This window comes from Plecotus auritus, assembly GCF_963455305.1.
Source record: "Plecotus auritus genome assembly, chromosome: 9".
Lineage (NCBI taxonomy): Eukaryota > Metazoa > Chordata > Mammalia > Chiroptera > Vespertilionidae > Plecotus > Plecotus auritus.
The window spans coordinates 22184308-22196419 of record NC_137783.1 but is presented as its reverse complement, the minus strand read 5'-3'; the positions used below and the strand labels follow the sequence as shown (position 1 = coordinate 22196419).

Genomic DNA, 12112 nt, shown 5'->3' with positions numbered 1-12112 from the left:
GGGCAGCTCCTGCGTTGAGCGTCTGCCCCCTGGTGGTCAGTGCACGTCATAGTGACTGGTTGGCCGGTTGTTCGGTCATTCAGGCTTTTATATATATATAGATTAGCACTATGCTAAGTTCTTTACATACTTATCGGGATTCTTATTTAATCAATTGAGAAAGAGATGATTACTTCCATTTTATAGATGATGAAACTGAGGCTTAGAGAGTTAAATAACTCATACAAAATAACTAATAAATGTGAAGTCAGGGTTCAAACTCCAAACTCCCTCCCCCTCACCAATTGATTTAATTACATTCTTCCTTTAAGACTTAGTTCATAGAACATGCCCCACTTAAGGCTTTTACTGACTCTCCAGTGTACCCCCAAGCCACTAAACTTCTTTTATGGTGTTTTCAGCTCTGATTGTTGGCTCTTTTTCTCCTACTGCCTCAGAGAGTTGTATATCTTCAGCTTGAGGGTAAGGACTATAACATTCTTCTCTTTACACAAAGCCCCACTTAAAAATGTACTGAGCACCTACTGTGTCTAGATACGGAGGTTTTACTGTGATAAATAAAACACTCTTACTTTGATTTTATTTTTTTAGTTTAATGGGACCATATCTTTCTTCAATTGACAAATAAACATTGAGCTTTATTGGCAGGTACTGTGTAAACTGCATGAGGACTGAGATTTTTAAAAACCTTTTTATTTAGGTACAGAAGGGATTTTTGTTTCTTTGCTTCACTGCTGTCTCTACAGCACCTAGAACATAGTAGGTCCTCAATAAATATTTAATGACTGAGCCCTGGCCGGCTTGGCTCAGTGGATAGAGCGTCAGCTTGCGGACTGAGGGGTCCCAGGTTCGATTCCGGTCAAGGGCACATGCCTGGGTTGCAGGCTTGATCCCCAGTGGGGAGCATGCAGGAGGCAGCCGATCAATGATTCTCTCTCATCATTGATGTTTCTATCTCTCTCTCCTTCTCCCTTCCTCTCTGAAATCAATAAAGAAATATATTTTAAAAAAATATTTAATGACTGAGTGCATGATTGAATGACTGCAGATCCAAAGATTAGATTTTTATTTTCTTCTGGTTAATCCTCACCTGAGGATATTTTTCCATTGATTTTTAGAGTGGAAGGGAAGGGGAGAGACAGATAGATAGAAACATGGATGTTAGAGAGACACAATGATTGGTTGCCTCCTGCATGCAGCAGCCTGGGATTGAGCCTGCAACCAAGGTACATGCCCTTGACCGGAATCAAACACGGGACCCTTCAGTCTTTGAGCCAAAGCGGCTAGGGCAAAAATTAGATTTTTCCAGTCTTACAGTGGGTTCGCAGTAGGCACTCAATAATTAGTGAATGGTTAGGTAAGTTACTTTATGGAAAACTCCCAAAGATGGGTCAGCAATTGAAAGCTAAGAGCTGAGGGCGTGTCTGGCACGAGTTTGGCTCCTGGAACATGCGCAGTCATAGAAGGGGTGATGAGCAAAATCTGCGGAGCGCGATTGCGTAGGCGCTGATTCTGATTGGCTACTGTTCGCGCGCGAGGGGGTTGTGCCTACTCGTCACCAAGTAAACAGGGAAGGTAGGGGCGGGGCCAGAGAGGCACCGCGACCTGGTTGGCCGGGCGGAGGTTGGGGGTGTTGTGGATTGGTCCCGTCCCGGAGTTCAGCTGTGCGCTACGCGCCGGGTCCCGGAGCCGGCGGCCGGAGGGATGGACGAGACGAGCCCACTAGTGTCCCCCGAGCGGGCCCAACCCCCGGACTATACCTTCCCGTCCGGCTCGGGCGCTCACTTTCCGCAGGTGCCGGGGGGCGCGATCCGAGTGGCGGCGGCGACTGGCCCGGTCCCTTCTCCGCCGGGCTCGCCAGGCCACGACAGGGAGCGGCAGCCACTGCTGGATCGGGCCAGGGGTGCCGCGGCCCAGGGTCAAACCCAAACCGTGGCGGCTCAGGCCCAAGCCCTGGCCGCCCAGGCCGCGGCAGCTGCTCACGCCGCGCAGGCCCACCGGGAACGGAACGAGTTTCCGGAGGACCCGGAGTTCGAGGCGGTGGTGCGACAGGCCGAAGTGGCCATCGAACGCTGCATCTTCCCCGAGCGCATCTACCAAGGCTCCAGCGGAAGCTACTTCGTCAAGGACCCTCAGGGGGTGAGAGCAGGGTGGCGACCGAGACCGCTGGCTGCGGGGACCGTGGGCCTGTCCAGGGGAGTTTGGGGCTTCGCACAGCCGCGGGGGAGGAGGGAAGAGGGGGTGCTCAAAGAAAGGTCGCAGAAGGGAGAAACTTTCCAGTGCGGAGCCCCTTGGCAGGGTTTTGGAATGCCACGGGGGACTGGGATGGAGAAGCTCTGCGGAATGAAGAAATAAATCAGAACCTATTTGGTGGGGGAGGAGTGAGCGGAAAATGAAAAGAGGAAATTGACCAGATACAGGCGAAGGGCCCAGCTGTGTGGTGGGGCAGCCTGCTTCTGGATAGAGAGGCGCGGGGAGATGCTGCTTTCTAGTAGGTTCGGTAAAGTGCAGAGACTGCCATTCGGGCATTAACCTACAGATGTACAGATTTGAGATTTGGGCCCGTTTTTCTCTCTTTTGGGACCAAACCAGTGTTAATTGAAGCCCCATCAGGGAGGGACTCTTCAGGGTTCATTCCAGCGACTGTGCTGTGGGGATGTCTCCTTCCGCCTTCCCAGGTCTCTTATTGGCAGACGATGGTGATAGAGTGGGTGGAATCACCAGTTTTCATCTGTCTGGTTATTGCTCACTTTTTTGGGGAAATTGTTCAAAAATTTTTATGGTTCCTCAAGCTTAGAATGGAGTTTTAGAATCACGGGACTGTCAGCTGCCTTCTTACTTTCATTTCTCTCCCAGGACTGTCATAGTTAGCTTTTTCAGCTAAGGCAAAGTGTTGGCTGACCTTTATTTTGTCCCTTGCATTTGGACATAGGAGTGATCAGGGCAGCTGAGAGATGACCTTTATTTTTATTTTTTTAACATGAGAAAGACAAATTTGATTTCCTAAGTTATGGGAGCCGCATAAACATATGTGATCCAAAGGCAGTCAGGCAATTGAGTTTATATGCCATCTCAGCTGAGGGATATGGGCTGGAGCTTCAAAGGGGAGGAGGGCAATTCACAGGGAAGTTAGCAGGTGTTTGCTAATCAGATATTTTACCTGCCATGCAGGTAAGTCCTACAGGAAAAAAAAAATTCTCTCCGGTAATAGCTCTCTTTCTGGGCCAGGTCTCCTATCTACGTTTTTTTAGGCAGTTAAAGGAGAGGTAAAAGTTTTTCCTGAGACTGCCAGATCTTGATTGCCTTCAGCTCAAACAATCTACATGCAAAAGGGACACATTTTGTGTAGTATAATCTGTTCCCCTTTAGTTCTGCCTTTGAAACTTTCCCAAGAAGTTGAGTTGGTAGATTGCATCATCTTTTGAACCAGTCTCTCAGATTTGAGAATAAGTCAGTTTAGTTAAACAGTTTTCTCATTTCAGGAGGCAGTGATGCAGGTAGGCTCTCAACGTTAGGCCTATTATTACACAAAGTCAGTTATTTAATAAGAGTCAGTTTTATGGAAACAAAAGAGAAACAAAGGTTAATGATTGGAACAGATTTTAATCTCAGTTTCTGGGTTCTGAAGGCAGTCAGCTGAGATTTCTAGATGTCCAGCTTGAAGTAGCTGGAGGGCAGGCAGTAGCAATCTGATAGATTTTCCTGGTTTGCAGTTTGAATGGCTGGTGGTCTTTCAGAGTGACCTACCTTTATTCTTTTGAGAACTGCAGAGGTGTCATTGGAATATCAGTGGGTCAAAAAATATCAAGTATTCTTTGCCAAAGTTATCAGATGGGCCAGAATGGTTTATTGGAAAAATATGTTATTGTTATACTTGTTAGAATGATGGGTGTTAAAGCTCCCTCAAATTTTCCCCGCACCTCTCCCGTATGAACTCTTTAAATGGATGATGCTATTTTGATAGGAGTGCTGAGTGGCTAGGATGTGCTGTGACTTGTAGCACTTGGTTAGGTTCATTGAATGATTTAGTTATTCTCCCAGGTGTTATCATTCCTGAATTATCACCAAGACCCAGAGAGCAAATCTGCCATCAACTCTAACATAAACTAAGTTGGAGAAAGCTTTGAGAGTAATAGGTATTTCTGAGTCCCTCAAGTAAGAGAGCAGTGAGTCAAATGAAAAGCTCAAAGGGGAACCATCACTTCTAGAAGAAAAGAAAGCTAGGTGTTCTAAGGTCTAAATGTTAGCAAGATGCTTTCATCTTTTTATTAGAGAACCAGAATGACATCTAAGGTAAGATATGAGTGGGTGTTTTTTTTTAATTTGCCTTGTTGACTGATTATTTTTGCTAGATACAGGAGCCAGAGGAAGGTTTTTGTTTTTCTGTCATAATACTGTTACAGCTCTGTTGGAAGTGTGTCAGATCAGCTAAGTGATCAGGTGCTCTGACAGGTAGAAATAATATGATCTCTCAATTCTACCTGCCAGATAAAGTACTACTATCTTAGTATTTGGGCCACAGAGAATGACAGACTCTGGTTTTATTTCTTGGTGATTTGTGGGATCCCAGTCTCTATAATTCCCTGACCACTGTCCTTTCTTAGAGGGGATGTTGAAACACATGTGCCCTGACAAAACTTATTAATGTAACCATCCTGCTCCCGCTGAGGAGAATGTGGTTTAGAGCAGAGGACCACTTCCTAAATCCTGTGGTGTGTCAGACTGGCCCATAGACTCACTGTAGTTGGTCTTATCATCTTTAGCCCTGCTCTAAATGAGTTTATTTTACTTGACAAATACTTAGATAGTACTTACTATATTCCAGGTACTGTTTTAAATGCTTTACAAGTAATAACTCACATCACACCCTCATAGGTAGGTACTATTATTATCCCCACAGATAATGATACCAAGGCACACAGTATAAGTAATTGACCCAGATTTCACAGCTAGTAAGTGGGAGGCAGGATACAGACACTGGCGAACTGGCTCCAGAGTTCTTTCTCTTAAATATTCTACTCTGCTGCCTCAGAGTTAGTGTCATCTGAATTCCCAATTTCTCTTTTCAGCTACTATTTTGGTTAAGAATAAATTTGACTGTGTGCATAGAAAATTTAAAATAATAATGACTCGGGCCCTAGCTGGTTTGGCTTAGTGGATAAAGCGTCAGCCTGTGTACTGAAGGGTCCCAGGTTCGATTCCGGTCAAGGGCATGAGCCTGGATTGTGGGCTCAATCCCTGGTGTGGGGCATGCAGGAAGCAGCCAATCAGTGATTCTCTTTCATCATGAATGTTTCTGTCTCTCTCTTTCCCTTTCTCTTCCTCTCTGAAATCAATGAAAATATATTTTTTTAAAAAAGAAGAAGAGACAACCAATGAATGCATATATAAGTGGAACAACAAATTAATGTTCTCTCTCTAAAATCAATAAATAAAATTTTTTAAAAATGACTCCAATAAAAGTACATTTAACTTTCATATAAGAAGTCTATAGGCCACTCAAAGATGGCATTTTACTTTATTGGGGATGCAAACTTCCATCCAGCTGATCAGCCATCTTTAGTATATGGCTTCCACTTCATAATCCAAGATGGCTATTCAAACTGCAGACATCTTATCTGTTTTTTAGCCACTTGGAAGAAGGGGAGAGGGATCATATGCCCACCCCTTTAAGGCATTTTTTAGAAGTTGCCCCAGACTCCTCTTTATATCTCATTGTCCAGAACTTATTTGCAGTAGTGCCTGGAACTATAGTTTTTATTTTGCCCAGCTAAAAGTCAGGGCTCCTGTGTCCAACGAAGAAGGGGGAACAAAGGGGAACAGTAGTTTCTGTGACAGTTACCTTTGGAGCTAGACAGTCCAACAGTTTTTTGAAGATAACAGCCCTGACTCCGTTTTTCAATTTAGGATTGTTTCTCCCTCAGGGCAAGCAAGTAGGGACCTGGAACAGTAAAATGGAAAATGCTAGGTCAGAAGTCATGGTAGAGAGCACTCCTATTACCCTCCTCAGTTACATCCTTGCACTTCAAGTCTCATAATCACATACAGAAGTATTTTTTGAGCATTTTCTGTTTTGTAAGGCTAGTAATACTAGATATTCATACTTCCAAGAATCAAAGAATAGCATGGATTCACTAGTTTATTGAGAAGATTAAATGAAATATGACACCTGAAATCCCTTGGCATGGTTCCTGCTTAGAGTGTTTTTTTAAGCTATATGCCCATTGATCTCTGGATTAGGCTTTCTTGGGTATGTTAGCATTGCATTGAGTAAGGCAAAAAGTCATATGATTTTAAAAAATATATTTTTCAGAGAGAAAGGGAGAGGGAGAGATAGAAACATCAATGATGAGAGAGAATCATTGATCAGCTGCCTCTTGCACGCACCCTAGTGGGGATGGAGCCCACAACCCAGGCATGTGCTCTTGACCGGAATCGAACCCGGGACCCTTCAGTCCCCAGGCCGGCGCTCTATTCACTGAACCAAACCAGCTAGGGCAAAGTCATATGATTTTGAAAAGATGCTTTCATGACCATTGAGAATAATACATTAATTAGATAGATAATCCTAACTGGTATTTGCTTCAAAATTTTACAGATAGTTGCTCACATGTTCTAGGAATTTGGCCTTATGTCATAATTTTCAACCTCTTAAAATACTTTATCCACCAAGAGTTTGTCATGAAATCAGTGCGGTACTATTTTTTTTGTTTGTTTGTTAATCCTCACCTAACGATATTTTTCCATTGTTTTTCAGAGAGCATGGAAAGGAGGGAGAGGTGAGAAGAGAGAGAAACATTGATGTGAGACACATTGACTGTTTGCCTCCTGCATGTGCTCCTACCAGGGGCAAGGAGTGAACCCGAAATCCAGGTACATGCCCTTGACCAGGAATTGGACCCTCCACCCTTCAGTGCGCCAGCTTATGCTCTAACCACTGAGCACACTGGTCAGGGCAAGCACAGTATTTTTTTCCCATTTTTGAAATATACTATTGAATGTGCGTCTTCAAGAAATTCTGCCTGGCTGGTGTGGCTCAGTGGTTGAGCATGGACCTATGAACCAGGAGGTCAAGGTTCGATTCCCGGTCAGGGCATATGCCTGCATTGCGGGCTGGATCCCCAGTGTGGGGTGTGCAGGAGGCAGCCAATCAATGATTCTCTCTCATCATTGATGTTTCTCCCTCTCCCTTCCTCACTGAAATCAATAAAAATATTTTAAAAAAATAAAAAAGTAGTAATAAAAAAGAAATTCTGATGCCCTTATGTTTTGTTGAGAACCACACTGATAACCAAATAAAGAGTAAAGACCTCAAATAGAATCAATTTTTTTTTACTAAAATGTTAAGAGGCAGTCAACTTTGATTATCATATATAAATGTAGTTCTTAAGATTTTAAGTATCTACCATCCGTTATAGGGAGCTGTCCCAGGCCACAAGTTCTAATGGATGAGGCAGGTGGAGTTGGAGGCAGTGACTAGGAAAAGAAATATAGGCCAAATCTCTTCACTATATTCTATTTGGATCCCATCTTCTTTCAATCTCATATTTGGAGGAGTTCCCCCGCTCCTGCCCCCTGCTCTTTTGTGAGAGTTAACATGTAAATAAGACTTCTCTACCTAAATAGCTAAGTCAGGGAGTGCTGTTTCCTTCCAACTTCTAATACAGAATACAGGAGTTCTCAGAGTGTGGCCAAGGACCCCTAGGAGTCCCTTTTGGGGTCCCCAGGTCAAAACTATTTTTACAATAATTCTAAGACTGCCTTTCCCACTCTAATTTCATTATAAGTGTACAGTGGAGATTTCCAGAGGCTACAGGATGTATGATATTGAAGATTTAATATTAAGGAAGATGTGAGAATCCAGTTGTCTTTTATAAGCCAAACATTAGATCTGCAAAAATAATAAAATAGTGCCAATCTTATCACTAAAAATTGTTTTTAAAAATATATTTTTTATGAAACATGTCACTTATGTTAACAGTAGAGGCCCGTTGCAGGAAGATTCCTGCAATAGGGCTTCCTGCGGCAGTCTGCTTCCCTCCCTTCTCCCCCGCCCCGCCTGCTTCCCTCCCTTCTCAGCAGCCCCACTTGCTTGCTTCTCCACAGCTTCACTCCCTTTTGCAACACTTGGCGTCTTCAGTCTTCACTCTACTCCTGGATATGCAAATTAACCGCCATCTTGGTTGGGTTAATTTGCACACTTGCTCCTGATTGGCTTGTGGGCGTGGCTTGTGGGTGTAGCGGAGTGATTGTTAATTTGCATATTACTCTTTTATTAGATAGGATATAGTGGGTTTATTTTTATTATTAAATTCATAAATAGTTTTAACATTTCCATTTTCATTTTTACTACAGGAAATACAGATTTTATCCATATAAGCAAAAGCTTTTGGAGATCCTTAATAAGTTTTAAGAGTTTAAAGGGATCTTGAGACCAAAAAGTTTGAGAACCATCCACTTCATGTTTACCAAACTTAAAAAAAAAGTATTAAAAGTTATTACTGTATATTTCACTGTGTAATATGAGTGCTGTGCTTGAACTGTTAGATTTTAGGTTCCTGGAAGAAAAATCCTCTCTAGCATAGCCTCTCTTGTGGCTGGTGGGTAGATATAGGAACCCCTTTGGGTTCCAGGTTCCAGTAATTGGTTGTGGGGCCTGACACCAGCCACTTAGTGGCCTCTTGCTTCCTTGTGCAGTTCTGTTTTTATCCTCACCTTCGTGGATTGCTGCTTCTTAGGCTACCTGCACTTCACCCCCTTGGTTAAAAGCGGATTAGTAAATGGGTGTTAAGGAAAGGTGTTTAAAAAATATTGATGTAAAACTGAAGCTTTCTCCTAAATGTAATAAAGGAATTGAAAGTATATTACAGGAGAGGATGGGTGAGAAAAATTAGGCAGTGGTCATTTTCTTTCTCAACTAAATACTGCTGGTGTCTTTCTAATTTGTATGGTTTTCTATGAGTAAAGGGAGTATTCTTGCATATTCAGTAACACAGTTGATTATGTGAAGTGACCAGGGTGCTTTGGAAATTAGGCCAGCGTGGTTTTATGTATCTATTCAGGAAAACTGCAGAATGCTTACACAAACTAGGTACTGAGCAAGTGTTAACAGAATTGAATTGGACTAAGGCTTATATTTAGCCATCAAAGGCACTTATCTCCCCTTCTGTCTGAAAGTCCTTTAGTTCCTTCATCCTTCCCACCCTACGATTCCCTCATTTGTCCAGTCTAGACATTAATATTTAATAAACCCCATGTTGTACTGAGATAACCATGCTTACTAATGCTTTTGGAGTTGATGAAATGCTTTATGATTCTCCTTATGGAGGAAGGAAACAGAAGTGTGAAAGGTTAGTCTATAAATGATGCTTGGCTCTACTCTTGGCTTTCAAGTTCTGCTTTCTTTAGGTGGAAGTAGTTAAGCCTCAGCCCTGGCATTTTTCAGCCTCACTAGTAGTAGGAATGTCTTGTTTTCCCTTTTGGGGACCAGTTTGCTAAACTGCACATTGTGCTTCAGTTGAACTGACTGTTGGGTTCTGGGACATGCCTCACATTGTCCTGTGATTCACTGCCCAGGTTCCAGAGAGTTACAGTGGACTTATCCGTCATCCTCTGAGTGGTGAGCTGTGTGATTCAGAGCCCAGGATTCCAGGGAGCAGAGATGGAGAGGAAGATTGTTAACTTCAGCCTCTTGCTAGACACTTTAAATAAGAATGTAAACTAGTTTGACTTATGATATGAATATATGCATTTGACTTTTTCCAGTGGATAAGTAAGTTTGTTTATCTTTAAGAATAAATTGATTCTTTTTGAAGGAGGAAGAGTGTTCTGTATTATTCTAGTGCTCTCAAATCCTTACAAGGTCTCTTGAAGGAACTGGCCTTGTGATTGACCAAATATTGTTGGAGACATGTGCCTAGCCAATTCCTAATATGAGTACTTAATTGATGCAGGCAGATGGGTGTGTTTTCTGATGTGACCTGCCATTCAGGAAGTGATACCCTCAGACTAGCTTGAGTTGGCTGCGGGGTGAGGGGAGAGGGAGAGTCATATGATAAGAAGAGGCATCACTTGAATAGCATATTTACTTCTCTTTCTTTGAAATGATCAATTTGGGGGACTGCAGGGAATGAGAAAGATGAAAAACAACCCCAGAGAGCTGCCTAGCCTGGGGAAGAAATCTTCAGGAGGGGGGACCATAGTTTCTAGGTTGCAGCAGCATCCCCTATTTCCAAGGACCTTTGAGAATTAAGTTACTGTCGTCTAGAGGAGATGAATTTTTAATTTTTGTGGCCTCTCCTGTACTGGTCTCTTGTCTATCAGAATGACTTAAGAGAACTCCATTCTAACCATATTCCTTTTACTGCTGTGATTATTCTTTTCTCTTGCTTTCTTATTTTGTCATCTCTAAACTTTTTGTTGTAAGATTTCATTAACATCCAGGGGGTGGGATAGTAAAGCTGATAGAGGAAATCAACCATCAATGAAGACATTTTCTTAACCTCATTCCATAATACTTTACTAATTTCCTTTCAGCTGATAATTTTTTGAGTCTACATAATTGCTGCAGAGCAACAGTGTGTATGTATGTACCTTGGAAGTTGGGGTTTGATGGTATTACAATCTGTTGTGCCACATATACCAGACTTGGCAACTTCTTTGGCCATGGTCCTTTGTATCAGTGGGTCTCCTAGCTGCATACATAAGCTGGTGTCTTCCCCTTATAAGCTGGGGAGAAGCCAAGTGTCTAACTCTAAGTAGAGGCTGTCTGCCCAGGCCCTCTCACTTCTGGTACTTGGAACCATGCTTCTAGATTAAAAACTTCTACTTGAAGAGTTCTTCACAGATTTAATTAGCTGCCTCTCTGGGCAAAGAGACTGATCAGGAGACAAGAGCTTCCCTTCAAACCTGTTTTTCTTTTTCCCCATGGTATTTTATTGTTTATTTTATTAATTAATTTAATTTTAATTTAATTTTCCTGCTGACCTGGTTTGTGAGCTACTTTAATCAACTTGCCTTTAACATCCTCTTTTTCTTTTGTCTGTGTAGAAGATCATTGCTGTTTTCAAACCCAAGAATGAAGAGCCCTATGGGCACCTTAATCCCAAGTGGACCAAGTGGCTGCAGAAGCTCTGCTGTCCCTGCTGCTTTGGCCGTGATTGCCTTGTCCTCAACCAGGGCTATCTTTCAGAGGCAGGGGCCAGCCTGGTGGACCAAAAACTGGAACTCAACATTGTACCCCGTACAAAGGTCAGTGACCTGTCTCCAGAGGCCCTTACTGCCTTGACAGAGTTTTCCTGGGCCTAAGCCCCGCTCCATGTTAGGTTATTGAGATCATTAGGTCGTGCCCGCGCTTATGCCCTGAGTTTAGGGTTCTCAGCCTTTTTTGCAAGGGGTTTGTGTGGAGAGCTAGGTTTAAACTCATGATTTGATCATCTGATGAAAGTTGTCCTGAGAAGGATACACATAAAATTTTTGCCTACAATTTCAGGAAGTTTACTGACACTGTGATGCACATTTATGGGCTCCCTGCATCTTTGGATCCCAGATAATCTTAAACTGGTTAGAAACCTAGCTACTTTTGTGGCTCACTTTCTTAGATTTCCAAATCACTCCAGGATTTAGATACAGTCTAGAATGGACTAGCTGATATCAGCTAAGCACTTATGTAAGGTCTGGCAAGGAGGACTAGAATGGGCTGAGGTTTAGAGTAAAGATCTGGCCTGACCCCTACAGGGAACTGACATGGAATTCTACTTCCTCATCTTTATACTATGGAATTCTGGTACTTATCACAACATAACAAAATTGGTATCTCAGGAGGCAAATCCACACTTAGAATGGATTTGCACACACATTATATGTGGTATAGACAGTTGAGGTTCTAATGAGGGTCTGGATCATAACCCTTCAATTCCCCCAAAATGCTTAAATACAGAATTAATTACATATAATATCAGAAAACTTATTGAGGCCAGGTTAAGAACCCCTGTACACATATTTGCAATTGTTTTGCATATAATTTTAGTAGATGATTCATAGACCAGTTGAAGTTCATCCATTGACCTCATAGGAACCATGTCTCTAGATTAAAAACCCCTGCTTGAAGTAT

The 12112-nt window shown here is 42.6% G+C and overlaps 1 protein-coding gene across 1 annotated transcript in view; it reads left to right on the top strand.

Annotated features, from left to right (window-relative positions):
- The first annotated feature begins 1574 nt into the window (after positions 1-1574).
- Positions 1575-12112, top strand: part of PI4K2A (phosphatidylinositol 4-kinase type 2 alpha) — a 30975-nt gene continuing 20437 nt past the window's right edge. The window contains exons 1-2 of the mRNA XM_080642352.1: positions 1575-2139; positions 11050-11250. Of these exons, the coding sequence (XP_080498478.1) occupies positions 1705-2139; positions 11050-11250 (636 nt within the window). The 5' untranslated portion in view covers positions 1575-1704. The remainder of the gene's footprint in view (positions 2140-11049; positions 11251-12112) is intronic.